The sequence below is a fragment of the Podarcis filfolensis genome (genome assembly GCF_964270895.1).
Source record: "Podarcis filfolensis genome assembly, chromosome: 10".
In the NCBI taxonomy this organism is placed as follows: domain Eukaryota; kingdom Metazoa; phylum Chordata; class Lepidosauria; order Squamata; family Lacertidae; genus Podarcis; species Podarcis filfolensis.
In genome coordinates, this window is record NC_139612.1 from 58232483 (window position 1) to 58248395 (window position 15913).

A 15913-nucleotide genomic window follows, 5' to 3' on the forward strand; every position below is an offset into this window, starting at 1 on the left:
ATGCTTCAGGTTACAGACTCAGCTAACCCAGAAATAGTACCTCAGGTTAAGAACTTTGCTTCAGGATAAGAACAGAAATCGTGCGGTGGCGGTGCAGTGGCAGGCCCCATTAGCTAAAGTGGTGCTTCAGGTTAAGAACAGTTTCAGGTTAAGAACAGACCTCCACAACAAATTAAGTTCTTAACCCGAGGTACCACTGTACTGATATATGTCTACCATGTAGCTAAAGACATTAATTGGAACCCAATGTCCATCCAAATAAACAGAAGAATCATAGTTTGTCTCTTTTCCTAAGCATATAAACATTGTCTTACCAGGTCAGCCCAGCATACTCTAACAATTGCCAGTCAGATGCACCAAGAAGCTCTCAAATAAGGCATCATGGAAATAGTCATAACCTGATAGTCATTCATAGCACTGGTTAATAAGATCCTGAATACAGTAATTCAGTTTTTACCTATTATGGCTAATGGCCTTCAGAAGAAACCTGGTCTATGTTTCAGTTATCTCCCATGCTGATTACTGCAGTCATATTTCAGCCAGTCTTTCATTGTCTCATCTTGGTACACTTCCATCCATCCAGCATGCTCTTCTCTGAAACAAGTCCACCCTTTGTCCCGTATGCCCCTTATGCCTGGAACTGCCTCCCAGAATGCCTCTATTATTTCTCCTCCCATATTTCCTTCAGGTTGCTCATCAAATTAATATTTTTCTCTGGAGCAACCCCTTACTCTCCATACACTATTATAATTAACCTGAAGTATGTATAATTGAAAGAATAGCATATACCTTTCCTGTTAGTTTTACTTCTGTTTCCCTCCTCTCACGCTGTTGTTTCTCTTGTATCTGTTTTCACATTTTAAGCCCCTTAGGCCAAAGATTTGTCAAATATATTTTTTGTCATATGCCATGCACATAGATAGTATGTATAAGCAATTATAATGGCTATGAATTTACCAGTCCTCCATGAATTTATCTAATCCTCTTCTGAAGCTATATAAACTAAAGGCCATTGTTTTATGATGAACAATCATCCTCATTAGTTAACTATGTGGTTTTCTCTGTTTTTAACCTATTGCCAGAAAACTGAACTAGATGACTCTGGAGTCTAGTAATTTCAGAAACAAGCATGAATATATCTTCAGTCACTTGTCATATCTCCCCACTCCATTCCAGCCTGCCTAGATATGTTTGTTGAAATGGGGTGACCAGAGCAGCACATTGTATTCTTAAGTGGAAATATAATAAGGTTTCTATAATGGCATTGTGATACCTGCTATTTTATTTCCATCTCTTTAGTAATAATTCCTAATCATGATTTTTCCTTAAGTGAATTTTCTACTATGGTCTCAAGAGATCTTTTCACCTCATCAAAACTCAAGGTATGAATGATTTCATTACTGCTTGTAATATGTGATTCTTTCTGTTGAGTGATAGGCCAAGCTTTTCATAAGCGTCTGCAAAGATATTTAGGATGATCCAAAAAACCAAAGTGCTGCACCAACAAGTACAAAATAACCCTTTGCAGTGCCACAAATCCAACTCAATGGTGTAACGTTGGAAAATGTCAATCACTTCTCCTACCTAGGCAGTTATCTTTCCACAAGGGCCAACATTGATGCTGAAATCCAGCATCGCCTGAGCTCTGCAGGTACGGCTTTCTCCTGATTGAAGTGCAGAGTGTTTGAGGACCAGGACATTCACATGGAAACCAAAATGCTTGTTTACAAAGCTATTGTACAAGAAAGGAAGCAAGCAAGCAAGCAAGCAAGCAAGCAAGAAAGAAAGAAAGAAAGAAAGAAAGAAAGAGAGAGAGAGAGAAATTCTAGGAAATTCTATGCAGATATCAGAGTCAAGTATTACTACACAAAGGGGGTATTATATTCCACAGGTATTGCTGTGCTATGTGCATGCTGCCCTCAAAAATATTCCCAACTGTTATGTACTGAGTTGAATAGGATCCAAACTGCAGCAGTCTGATTGGTCCTAGAACAATAGGATCCAAAAGGCAGCAGTCTGATTGGTCCTAGAACAATAGGATTCAAAATGCAGCAGTCTGATTGGTCCTAGAACAATGCAGCAGTATGATTGGTTGGCAGGAACCACCCAATCATGCTCCAGATAGAAGTGAATCCACAACCTGATTGGCTTACAGTAGAATTCCGGAATTGGCCAATCATGTGCAGCCCATTGTGTAAATAATGTATATAAAGCAGATGCTTTGAGGGGACTTTCATTCATTCCTCCTCACCATTATGAGCTGAATAAAGAGCATGAAATCACTTTGCGACTCTGAGTATATTTCACTGGCGACGAAGGTGGGATCCCGCTGAGCTGACTGCCACACACAGCACCGCAGCACCGCCACCTACCGCACCGCTGCCTCGCACCGTGTATCCAGGCTTCAGCTCCGGGACACAAGGAACTCAGAATGGCAACCGACAGCAGCTTCTCGCCGTTCAACCCAGCATCTGGAGACTGGGAAGCGTACGCCTCCCGTTTCACCTTCCTCCTAGAAGCCAAAGGGGTCACCGATGAAGAAGACGCCAAGAAGAGGGCAAAATTCTTCAGCGTCTGCGGAGAGGAGACGTTTGAAATCGCCCGGGCTCTCCTTGCGCCTGAAGACGTTGCTACTGTTCCATACAAAACAATAATGGAACAGCTGAAGGGGCACTTTTCGCCACAGCCCTCAGTGGTGGCTCGTCGAAATGCCTTCTACGCAAAGCGGCAAGCCCCTGGGGAAACCATAACTGGGTTTGTGACCTCTCTCCGCCAAGCTGCCCGGTTCTGCAACTTCTCAGAGCTGGAGAACATGCTTCGTGACCGCCTCGTCGGTGGCCTGAAGGATGAGAAGCTGCAACGACGCCTCTACGCTAAGAAGAACCTAACGTTCCAGGTCGCTCTGGAGGAGGCCCTGGCAACAGAAGCTGCCGAGAGTTCGACGCAAGAGGCACGGCCGAGCCAGCCGTCCCAACCGAGGGTCCACCACGAAGACCTCACCGACGACTCAGGATCCAACAGGGAGGAGGTGCACCGAGTACAGCAGCGCACTCAAGCAGCCCACATACCACAGCTGCCTCGACGAGGAGGGAACTGCGCAAGCTATGGAGAAAGTCACGAGAGGAGGACCTGCCGTTTCCGCAACGCAGAGTGCAGGCAGTGCAGAAAATTGGGACACATTGCCCGGGTGTGTCGGGCTCGGCCCACCCGACGCCAGGCATCAGATGACCAATCCAAGAGCCCCAGGTCCCGGGGCCCAACGCACCAAGGCAACTCGACGGAGCTCACGGACTTCCAGGTATACCAGTTGCCCCACCCCAACGTAGAGAAAATTTATGTAGAGGTACAGATAGAGGGGGCCCCATGCCGCATGGAGCTTGACACGGGTTCAACTCTATCCATAATCTCGGCAAGGACCTTAAGGAAACTGTGTCCTACTGGGGGTCCCAAACTCAGGCCGGCCCCATTCACCCTCCGGGACTTCCAGAAACGTAAGGTCCCCACAATGGGGGTGGGGACCTTCAGGGTGCAGTACCGAGGGCGGATGCGGCAACTGGACTTGCTTGTGGTCAAGGGCCCCTACATTAGCTTACTGGGATTGGCATGGTTTGGACCACTGGGGCTAGCCATCACCGGGGTGAACCACACTACCTTACAAGTGGACGTGGATGCCATATGCAAGGAATTTCCAGGGGTTTTCGATGGGAAATTGGGACAGTATACGGGGCCCCCCATTGCTCTACAGCTTGACCCCGCAGTACGACCGGTCAGGCTCAAGGCCCGCCGGGTCCCGTTCGCCCTGAAACCCCGTATAGACGAGGAATTGGACCGACTCGTGGAGCAAGGAGTGCTGGAGCCGGTGCCTAATGCCCCCTGGGAAACCCCAATCGTCACACCCGTCAAGCCTAATGGTTCGGTCCGCATCTGCGCAGGCTACAAATGTACCATAAACAAGGCCCTCATGGCCCATGCATACCCAGTGCCAGTGGTCAGCCATGTCCTTGCTACCCTGGCTGGGTCGAAAATTTTTGGCAAGCTGGACCTGGCCCAAGCATATCAACAGCTGCCAGTAGATGAGGCCACAGCAGAGGCACAGCCGATTGTGATGCACAGAGGAACGTTCAGGGTAAAGCGACTGCAATTCGGTTTTCAGCGTGGCACCAGGCATATTCCAGAATCTAATGGACTCTCTCCTTAAAGGGATTCCTGGTGTCACCCCCTTCTTCGATGATGTGTTGATTGCCGGGCCCACACCCGAGGAGTTTGAGGACCGCCTCCGCACCGTTCTGCACCGTTTCCAGATGGCGGGTCTTGTTTGCTTTGAGGGGACTTTCATTCATTCCTCCTCACCACTATGAGCTGAATAAAGAGCATGAAATCACTTTGCGACTCTGAGTATATTTCACCAACTATTAACAAATAATTACCAGGTCAATTAAGATAGTAGGCTTAAATTCTTAAACAATGGAAGATAGCTACTTGAAGTAAAAGCAGTATCTTCCAATAAGCTAAAGTCCTGCTACACTCTTCCCATCACCAAATACTGGTCCCTGACCACATGTCAAGAAATGGACATATCTCTCAACACCATAACTATGCAATCCAAGGATGGCTGGGCAATATCAACATTGTCATTTATCAGCAGCTAAATACCGGTATATGCTGATATATCACTATGTCTGGAATGTATCTCAGCTGCTGCTTCCTCCCCACCTCAGGGGAGGAATAACCCAAATTAACAGGGCTGGCCCAAGACATTTTGGTACCTGAGGCAAACCTCAAAAATGGCACCACCACCCCAAGTTGTAAGTAGTAAGTGAAGATCTACATTGCGAACAGTGTCAGGGGATCAAATCAACCTGATGGTTGATGTGGGAAGTAAAGGCCGTCACAGGGGAGAAAGGGACCAACTCTGGGCTGGTGGAGCCCAGGAGAGCCCAGGAGGCAGCCCCTGCCATTTCCTCCCTAGGGATGGGAGAAGACCAGCAATGCCTATTTGCTGAGTGTCCACAGTGGAGGCAGAATTGAGGCAGAGGGTTGCTGAGGAGGCAGCAGGACCAGCTGCCAAGGAATACACCACAACTGTCGCAGCCACCACAGAAGCAACAGCAGGTGGCGATGCATTCCTGTGAGGCTGGATTTGCTCCCACTGTGGCTCCTGCCTGAGGCAGTTGCCTCACTCTGCTTCATGGGTGGACTAGCCCTGCAAATCAGTATGTGACATTGTTGGAAATCATTTGCATAAACAGATTAACTTTTCATTATAATTGCCAGCACTTGGAATGGTAAGATTCACTGTAAATATATGCTAGTTCATATACTCAAATGATGTTTGAAACCATTCATTCTATGTCCATTTCTGTGAATTTTAAGAAGTTTTAAAAACAACAACTGCTGAACTACTTAGCATTTCCCCCCATGTGCAGTGCTTTTTTTTCAGCTGGAGCACGCCAGAGCACAGTTCCAGCACCTCTCAGGTGGGCACCATTGTGGGCTGGCGCTGTTTCTTCCCTTTACGTACTTCTGAGAAGCCCAAAACGAACATTTCAAGTCAAAGCAGAAGCTGGCCAGCATGTGCGAGTCTATACTTTGTTTTAGATCTATGACTCCACCTAGCTCCTAGCTGCTTCTAGTCATGATTCCTCAAGCTTCGGGGCGTGGCCAATTCATATTTTCTTTTCTTCAATCTGTCTCCTGTGTAGCAGCAGTGGGCTTTCCAGCCAGACTTCTGCCATTGCATGCACGTGCGTTTGCACAAGGGCTCTTTTGAGCTGCCCTAGCCATCTGCCTGAATCTAAGAGAACAAAGGAGGCAGGGGCACACTTATTTGACCTGCACCAGAACCAGGGGAGACTCCCAAACCAGCTAGGGAGAGATTACCATAGTGTTTAGTGCTTCCGTGGGTTGTGAACACAGCTGTTCAGGGCTGCCCTGAGTTGCCTGGCTACTTACTGTAACAACTTCATGGTGAATTCTGGCACCTATTTTTATTGTGCAGCTTCCTAAAATGCATAGAAATGAACATAGGGTGGCATTCAACAAACCTGTACTCAGAGTAGACCCACTGAAATTAATGGACCTAGTGCAGCCATGTTTATTAATTTCAATGGGTGTCCTCTATGTTAGTTGAATACCACTCATAGAGTGTATTGTTTCAAACCTAATTGTGTATATAGGTATATATGTATTCATGGTCAAAATAGCATGAGAAATGTTACTTTATGAGTGTTTTGATGTTTGTATAATATGTGGAATCCACAAACCCCTACCTCAATGAGGACCTGTGCATGGAAATAAGTACTTAGCAAACAGCCCCTGACAACTACAACATGTCATTCAGAGGGCTGTTATATACACATGGACCAGGTCAGATCATCACTGCCAATCAGAACAAAAAGGGGAAACGAGGCACAGGATTCATCCCTTCTCCTCTTCCGAGATCAGGGCTGTTGGTAGAATCCTAATCCAGGCTGTTGCATACACATACAGTTAGACTGGAGCTCTTGTACATATGACCAACCTATTACATACTACATTGTCTGCTATAACTAGAGAACTATCTGTTCTAATAAAAAGGATTTAATTAGGCATTGCTAATGACAGAAATAACATTTTAAAAGCTTACTGCAAATATAACCCCCTGGAATTGGTTGTATGTCAAGGCCAATCCTCATGTCAAATTTAAATGGTGAACTATTGACAGACTTGCATTCACAGTGCAGTGGGCACATTTGATTCCTTGAGCATTTATACTGGTATGTTTGCTGTTATTCATCTTTCGTGCCATTTTTTATTGTGTTTTATTTCTTGGCCTTTATTTGTGTTTTTTTCTCTCTACCTCCTCCCTTAACTGTAGGGATTCTGCTCTTCTTCCTCTATAAATAGCAATTCACAGTCAAGATCCGTCCAGTAATCTTGACTAATACTGCAAATATATACCATTTACATGGAGATATTGATTTAAGCCATTTTGATTCTGGTGTATCTTTTTGTTGAAATTGCAAGGCACAGCTTTACATCCAATTATCAGACTTTAATTAAGAACATAAGAGTTTTCTGGATCAAGCCAATGGCCCATCTAGGCCAGCATTCTTTTCTCCCCCATGGCCAACCCATAAGCAGAACCTGAGCACCAGAGCACCCTCCCCTCCTGTGGTTTCTAGCAACTGATTACTGCTTACAACCATGGAGGCAGAGCACAGGCATCATGGCTAGTAGCCACTGGTAATCTTATCCTTCATGGATTTGTCCAGTCTCCCTTTAAAGCTGTCCAAGTTGGTGCTCATCACTGCCTCCTGAGCTAGCGAGTTCCATAGTTTAACTACGCACTGCATGAATCTTCCCATATTCAGCTTCACTGGATGTTCATGAGTTCTGGTATTATGAGAAATGGAGAAAAAACATTTCTCTATCCACTTTCTCCATGCCATGCATAATTTTATAAACTTCCATCATGTCACCTCTTACTCACCTTTTCTCTGAACTAAAAGTCTCAAATGCTGCAACCTTTCTTCATAGGGGAGTTCTCCATCCCCTTGATCATATTGGTTGCCCATTGCTGAACTTTCTCCAACTCTATAATATCCTTTTTTGGTGAGGAGACCACTATTGTACACAAAATTCCAAATGGGATTGCATCATAGATATGTATAATGACCTTATGATATTAGTAGTTTAATTCTGAATTCTCTTCCTAATGGTCCCTGGCATGAAGTTTCCCTTTTTCACAGCTGCCACACATCGGGTCAACCTCTTCATCAAGCTATCCACTTGGATGCCAAGGTCTCATTCCTGGTCAGTCACCACCAGTTCAGACCCCATGTGCATATATGTGGAATTAATATTTATTTTGTGCTGCCATGCATCACTTTACACTTGTTTACATTGAATTGCATTTGCCATTGTGCCTCCTATTCGCTCAGTTTGGAAAGGTCTTTTTGGAGCTCTTCATAATCTCTTTTTGTTTGAACGACCCTGAATAATTTTTTTAGCATCAAGACTGCTCACTCTTAACTCTAGATCATTTATGCACAAGTTAAAAAGTGCATGTCCCACTACAGATCCTCGGAGAACATCTTCTACATCTTTCTATTCAGAGAACTATCCATTTATTATTATTCTCTGTTCCCTACAACTTAATCAATTTCTAATCTGCATAAGGACCTCTCCTCTTATTACATATTACTTATTACATATTACTTAGGAGTCAGAAAGTTTTTTGAAACTCCATCACTATATTACATCAATCAGATCACCTCAATCTATATGCTTACTGGCATATGCTGCCTTGTGCATCTTTTGGCTACATAAGGATCCACACTCAACTTTGAACCTTGAAAATAGAATGAATGTTGATAAAATGTTCCTATTCTGTTGGTTCTTCTCATCTAGAACTTATCTAGGGTTTGGTTTTTGTCCTTACTTGCATGGTTGATATAAAGGGCATTGCCAAAGGGCCTGTTCCATATTAAAATCGGGCAGCTGACTCCTGATGCCATGGTTAAAGAAAAGGCAAGTGATAGCCCTTGAGGGATCAGAACCAGGGTTCAGCTCTTAACAAGTATATGACACAAAAATCTGACTCAGCATTAGAATTTAAGACATAAGGCAGGTGTTTTTGCAGCTGGTTTACCTGTGCAGGCAACTTCTTGTTTAAGTGGTATTGAATGCACAGCTAAACGCAGAAGTCCCATAGGTTAATAATTCTTTTTCTGTGACTTCACACTGAGTGCCCTCTTCCTATGATACACCGCTCACACAAATAAGGTGGCTACGATAGTGTCAGCACTGACTGTTAGATACATAATCAGAACTCCAGACATAATCATAATTAGGGCCTCTACAAGTGTAGCATCATAATTAGACCTAGAGAGTCAAGACACTGATGGTCAACTGGCTCCAGGAAGACTTAGTGTTTCTGGACTTACAGCATCTAGAGTTTAAGAATCAAAATTCACAATAGTTACAAAGGCTATAGAAAAAGGTCTAAAAGCAACAAGAGGAAGCAGAACTGAAACAGGGAGCCTAAAACCCTGTTGGATATATGTATGCCTGATGAGAAACTCCCCTCCCATCAAACCTTATGTCCTGGGGTAATCAATAAAATAAGGTACAGAAGTACATACCACTTTCCAATAGCTGACTTCTGGAAAAAGCGAGTCCTGGATCAGGCTGGGACCTAGAATGGTATGGTGGGTTTCCATTTGTTTTTATTCTGGATTGAAGCTTGTCACATCCACACCATATATTAAAAGCATATGCTCCCCCCCCCATAAAAACCTAGGAGTTATAGTTTACACCCTACAGAGTTGCAATTCCTAGCACTCTAATAAACTGCAGTTCCCAGGATTTGGAGGGAGAGTCATGTAATTTAAATATATAGTGTGAATGTGATCCACAGTGAGATTCTAACTAGAGAACTGAAATTATATATTTGCAGCAGCAGTGGTAGGTGCTGAAGGTTAGGTGACCATGGTGTTTATCTCCAACCAGGAGAAAATGCAATAACCTACAAATTAATTGGTGGAAATTACTATGCTTGACAAATGGGTCTCCTGAGATCAGTGCTTGAATTCCAGCCTTGACAATATCAGATATGTTTGTGTTTGCAAACATTTCAGGAAATGGCCTTCTCATTGACTTTTCTCCTGTACACTTGAACTGATGTCTGTCATATTGTGTTCTGTCACTTGAACCTCAAGTGAAGGTATTTTCACTTAGAAGTCCAACTTCAACACTCTCATCAGCAGATGCACAATGTGCAGCCTTTCAATATATTATGCTACTGTATTTATTAGTGCTAAGAAATCCTTAAAAATTTTTACAAATTCTGTTCACTATAAAAGATGGCTGGTACAGTTTTGAGATATTACTTTTATCTATTCATGCCTCATTGGGGGGAGGACACAATTTTGTACTGCTTGTATAATACAGAAAAACTTTGAGATGTGCATTTTGCAGATCATACGCAGAAGAACTCATATGTGATTGATTCTTCAGGCATTATGAATATATGATAGATGGAAAGGTTTGTTCTCCCTTTCTTGACATGAATGTAATTAACTTAATATTACAAATAAAATAGCAAATATCACAATGCCTTTATAGAGATATGAGGTGCATCCCCATTTAGGATACTATATACCATTTGTAACTGTTGTCTCATCACAAAAAAGATGTGAAGAAATGGAAGATGCACAAAAGGATTTGAAGAGGTGATAATGGTATGAATGTTTTGTTTTTTAAAGGATCAGACAAATTAATGGAGGATAAATTTAACAATGGCAATTAGCAATGATAATTTCAAAGGCAATATACTTTTTACTACCAGATGCTAGAGGCAAACGGCAGGAATGGCTACAACCACCATGCCTTGCTTGTGAATTTCCCAGAGACTTCTGACTGGCATATATTCTGAATTTCAGTATTTTTCTAGTTATGCATGGTATTGCTAAAGTGTATTACATCATCCTGTTTAATTTTAGAAACTAGAAGAAAATACTGAAATTCAGAATACACACACATACAATAAATGCTATGAAGTTCTGAAAAATAAAGTTAAATAAAATATTAGCAATAATGGTCAAAGGACATACATATCAGAAAGAGAAAAAGATATGAAAAAGTGTGTTATATTTTAATAATCTTAAAACTTTTGCTGAAATCACAAGCTGCTAGAAGCAGAATCCAAGAAACAGATACCTATCACTAATTGAGGTAATTTTTTCAAGGTTCAGCACATCCCCTCCCCTTTTCAAAAAAGTAGAAATAATTTACTTGTATGGTGTATGCTTTAAGCATAAGTGTAATGTCTGTTTAAAATAGTACACAATGCAAACATGTGAAATAGTCTTTGAGTTTTCCTTATAGCATGAACAGCCTATAAGAGTTCCAGAATGTAGTCAGCAGTAACACAAGAGCCAATGCCCTTTCATGGCATATTCTATAATGCAATAGAGGGAAAATGGATTTGGAATAGTGCTTTTGCGAGTGTGGCTGAAACATGGATCATATCAGCCCCAAACCAGATGCCATAAATGTCATTTGTGGCTTCCCTGCAATTCCCTACTTGGTTAATGTCAATAGCCAGTATTGAGCTGATGGAGATCTGGTCAGGAAGTAGTATGATAAAATTAATTTGTTTTTTTACCACCCTGTATCTGCATTGGATTAGTATTCCATCAGCAGAAAACAGCTGCTATATATAAATGTCTACTTTCAGTTTTAGCATTTGGTTAAAGCATGCAAAGGATTGACTCGTGGTACAGCCAGCATCTGGTTAAATTTCTGTCTCTGTGTTTCTGAAGCAGAACCAGACTCAACAGCATGCATAGAACTTCAGGTTCCATTCCTAGCGTCTCAAATTAAATGTTTAATAAGCACTAGTTTGGAAAAGACCTGGCTGAGGCCATGGGAGTGCCTAAAAGACAGAGTAGAAGCAATTCTACCTTTGGGCTGGTCACTGGCCTGTCTGTTTAAGACATTTCCATTGTTTCTTAAATCGTTATATAACTATTTCCCTAAAAGTCTGTTTAAATGTATACTTTCTTGTTGCAGCATGGTTTAAGATGTTAACCAACTCTTTTTAGTACTGGAAATACCAGTACTGAATATGAACTCAGTAGTAAAGAATAATTTAAAAAGTTGCAATCCTAGCTGTGGGATACTGAGGAGAAAAATGGTGCCACTTACTCTAGAGTAGTATTATTTATATTACTGAGCTATTCCAAGTAAATAGTTCCAGACTTGCAGTGTGAAGCTACCAGACCTCTTCTCAGTAGATCACAACTTTTTTTTTCTATTGGTCTATAAGCCAACTGATGCAGATTCATACCCTCCATATGTTTGGTATGAAAATGCATTTTGTTGCATTGGCGGTGGGGGAGCATAATTTCCTTCACCCAGGTTGAATTGGATCCATTACATTCTAGAAAATCAGCATAGTGTCTCTATTGTGCCGTCCTATCCCCCCCCCCATTACTCTCCTCCATTGCTGTGGTGTTCTGTTATTCCTGTGTTATCCAAGACATAGCCTATTGGGCTACTTCGCTGGAGACTTATTACAGTTTATCTCTGTCTGCCTTTCTTTAAAGCCAGCTGAACATACCCAATGCTCTTCCTCTATGGTAAGATCTAACAGAACCCTGCCCCCCCCCCCAGCTGCTTCTGTGACACACTTCTTAATCTCCTAATACACTCCCTATTCTCTCTACCCTGACCATCTAGGTTTCTGTCTCAAAGCTTAGCCTAGTTATCTCTGCATGAAGCCACCATGTTGTGTTTCTGTTTGTTGAGTCTGGTGTTCACATGAGCTGTTGATTATGCTGCACATGATGTGTATTTACTGGGCATCCTTGAGCTTTCCTTTAGTCAAGTTAACTGTTGTCCTACGTTCTAATGAATAATTACCAAGAGAGAATTAGAATCCTTTTCAGATTTTCTGTTTGTTAAGTCATGAGCTCTTTGATGCAATGGAATTGACTTGCAAAATGAATTGAAACTATGAACAAGGTCCACATTGTTATTTTTGTGTGTGAAAATTACCCATACAATGAACAAATAGCACAAATAGAATAAGGTATGGCAAAGAGAAAGGCACTGTGCATTTGCTCTAGAGTCCAGTCCTGAGTGCCTGATAACACTCTTCAAGCATCTAACCTATCCAGGCTTGAAGTCATTCAGCAACAACCCTCTAGCTCCTGTCATGTGGCCCTGTTCCTGCTATCCACGGAAACGCCGTTTACCTTCCCGTCGGAGCGGTACCTATTTATCTACTTGCACTTCGTGCTTTCAAACTGCTAGATTGGCAGGAGCAGGGACCGAGCAACGGGAGCTCATCCCGTTGCAGGGATTCAAACCGCGGACCTTCTGATTGGCAAGCCCTAGGCTCTGTAGTTTAACCCACAGCACCACCCGCATCCCATTGCCATAAATTTCCGCACTTCTTGGTGAAGCTGGTAATAATGGGACTTTGAGGAAGGGATTGGTAACTCTTAAGAAATAATGGAATTCCTTCCTTCTCTCAGTCCAAATTTCATCATGCTCATTGGGTTTACTCCACAAATACAGAGTCATTCCCCTTGGCCTCTATTTTCTTAATTCTGCAAGTAGGATATGTTGAGCAAAACAAGCCAACAGTGTTGTTTAGGGCACCCCCTTGGAATCTCAGCTGAATTGTCTGCCCTTGAACAACAAATATTCCCCTCTCCCACTGGCTGTAACAGAAGTGTTTTCATGCAGAATCAATTCTAGAAAGTGTCAAAACTAACTACTGTTATGCAGGCCACAAGCCTACTGAAAACAAATGCTGTCAAGGCGAAATGGACTTGACAGTAAAGCATGGATTATGGTTATAGCATCTTAACAATACCTTATTTTAATAGAAAAGGTTGCAGGTATTTTATGTAAACTAAATTATTTAAAGAGAGAACTTTGTTCTGTGTCTTGGGTGTGGGTGTACACGTACACACACACACACACACACACACACACACACACACCAAAAGTGCTAATTTTGAGCTCTTAACAGGAAATCAAAGGGGTCTGTTCTCTCCTGGTATACACAGTGGTGAGTAAGATCAGATTGGGGTGTGTGTGTTTTTGGGGGGTGATCTGCACTGTTTCCTGGTTATGTACTTCTTCATTATTTGGCATCAAATTCTTCGCTCTGCAGCAATGGAAGAGAATGTGGGCACAATATGTACTCAGAGGGGGAAATGTTATTTCCTCCCACAGCATCAGGCAGTGCTTCCATAGCACATCTAGTAGAAGAGCAGAAGAGTTTCTTAGGGCACTAGAGGAAACAACCCTTTGTTGTTCTACTTAGCATGGTTTGGGAGCTTCATTTCCCACCACACCCACCAGCAGTCTTCCTGGCAGGGAGTCTTCTCACAAAAGCCAAGGCAAACTAGTTGATCCCACTTGTTCAGGAAACTCTTGTCTTGGCATAACATAAGTGCAGAACAAGGAATGTTCAAGCTAGTCACATTCCCCTTGGGGAATTGGGTGGGGGAGATGAATACTGAGGGACAAGGCAGGAGCTGTGAGAACAGAAAAGGCCAGTTAGGGGGGGATATCTAATTTAAACTCTAGGGACTGTTAAACAGTAGCAGTCAGGCCAAATAACTGCTTTATCAGAGCAAGGCACAGGCTATGGGAAATACCTAGGGGTCATGAGAAATATAACTGAGAACAGTGAGAACAGTGAGCATGTAGTACAAAGCTATTTTTAAAAAAATCAAGAAGTGGGAAGATCATCAGATCCTGAAGAAATCATTCTAGCTTAGTTTGGTTTATGCAGTGCAGGCCTCTTTGAAAGGGATTCCCCATTCAGAAGGAAACTTTGGAATTGTTGTTGTTCCTCAAATAACATGAATTAAGTATATATTGGGTAAAGTTTCAGTAAACCTTGGTATCTTTAAGGTTAACTTTTTTCCTGTAGAGGAGAAAATTCATGGGAAAACACATGTGGATATTATATTGCTTTCCAGTATAATTCATGCATCTGCTCTCATGAGTATTTCTTCAAGGAATATAAATTTCATCAGAATTGACCATTAAGCCCCTCATCTCAACTTAGCACTGTCTGCATCTTGCTATTTTGCTGTTGCTTACAACTGAAGACTGATCAGCTACCTCCTTTTTTGGTGGGCTGCTTTCTCCTACTACTTCTTCCATGGGGTCTGTCACAAGGGAAGCAAAGTAAAGCACACTGTTCTGCAGATGTTGTGCCGGCTGGGCCGTAGCAATTAGGTTTCCGTTAACTGCATGCTCAGCTCCAAGCTTTATAAATATATCCTTCAGTGAGCATGAAAAAGTCCTTGCAGAAACCTGAAGAGGCATCTCTGTATGCTGGCCAAAGAATGTTCCCAGAAGACCAGGTGGTCTTCAGATAGCTATTTTTCTTTCTTCTGGCCAAGTGGAACAGAACACTTATGAGGAGCAAAGGCCATGGCTGTGTATGCACCCATTTAAATCAGTGAGAAAATTGAACATAGATTGAACATCGGTGCTCAGCGGAGCCACAGGGCATGCACCACAAGGCGGGTTGGTTATATATTCAAGCTAGATAATCAAAGTAGCAGACTGGAGCAGTCTGAATGAGCAAGCAGGGCATAAGGAGACAGTTTCTGTAGTGTCCTCCTGTGCTGAGTAATACTTATTGCCTGAGGCATGAAGTACTTTGTTTCCATTTCCTCCTGCTTGTCACCATGACCAAGCAGCAGGAAGTTGTGAGCAAAATGGAGGTCTTGCCAGTTACACCTGTTGATCAAATTACATATGGGGCAGTTTCTCAATCCATACAAATCCAAAACAAAATAGCTTTCTTGTCTCACAAGTTATGATATATCAACCAAAGGAATGGCAGAAACTGTGCCTTACCCTACCAGCAAGGCCCTTGAAAAATATTTATTGTTAAAATTGGGGTGTGAGGGAGAGAGATTTTGGATAATGCCACTGAAGAACCATGGGGAACTGTTGAGGAATGAGGAAGAAAAAAATAGGCTAACAATTTGGTGCTAGAAGACAGATTATATATCTGCATTCATCTGTCTGAACTTCTGGGACTAGTGAAAGATTAGAGGTCTATAAGGCAGGGGAACAGTGCAGTGAGCTCTTCCTGTGAAGTAGCATTTTCTGTGGCCCAGGGTCTGTGTTCCTCATCTTCTGTTGTAACTACTGCCCTCTGTGCCAATGGGTTCCAGAACGCAGAGGAAAACTCTCGCATCTCAATCACCTTTTTCCGACTCTTCCGCGTGATGCGTCTGGTGAAGCTCTTGAGCCGAGGCGAGGGCATCCGCACACTGCTATGGACCTTCATCAAGTCCTTCCAGGTAATTCTTTATTTCTTCTTCTATGCCTTTGCCTTGGGACAATACTGATGTGTTTGCCACCTCTACATTGAACATTTTTA

The 15913-nt window shown here is 42.7% G+C and overlaps 1 protein-coding gene and 1 long non-coding RNA gene across 11 annotated transcripts in view; one reads left to right on the plus strand and one right to left on the minus strand.

Annotated features, from left to right (window-relative positions):
• CACNA1C (calcium voltage-gated channel subunit alpha1 C) overlaps positions 1-15913 on the plus strand; it is a 480830-nt gene that overhangs the window by 409011 nt on the left and 55906 nt on the right. The window contains exons 34-35 of the mRNA XM_083572199.1: positions 12093-12125; positions 15705-15833. Coding sequence (XP_083428325.1) covers positions 12093-12125; positions 15705-15833 — 162 coding nt within the window. The remainder of the gene's footprint in view (positions 1-12092; positions 12126-15704; positions 15834-15913) is intronic.
• LOC310742825 overlaps positions 1-15913 on the minus strand; it is a 109153-nt gene that overhangs the window by 34413 nt on the left and 58827 nt on the right. The gene's annotated exons all lie outside the window — the stretch shown is intronic.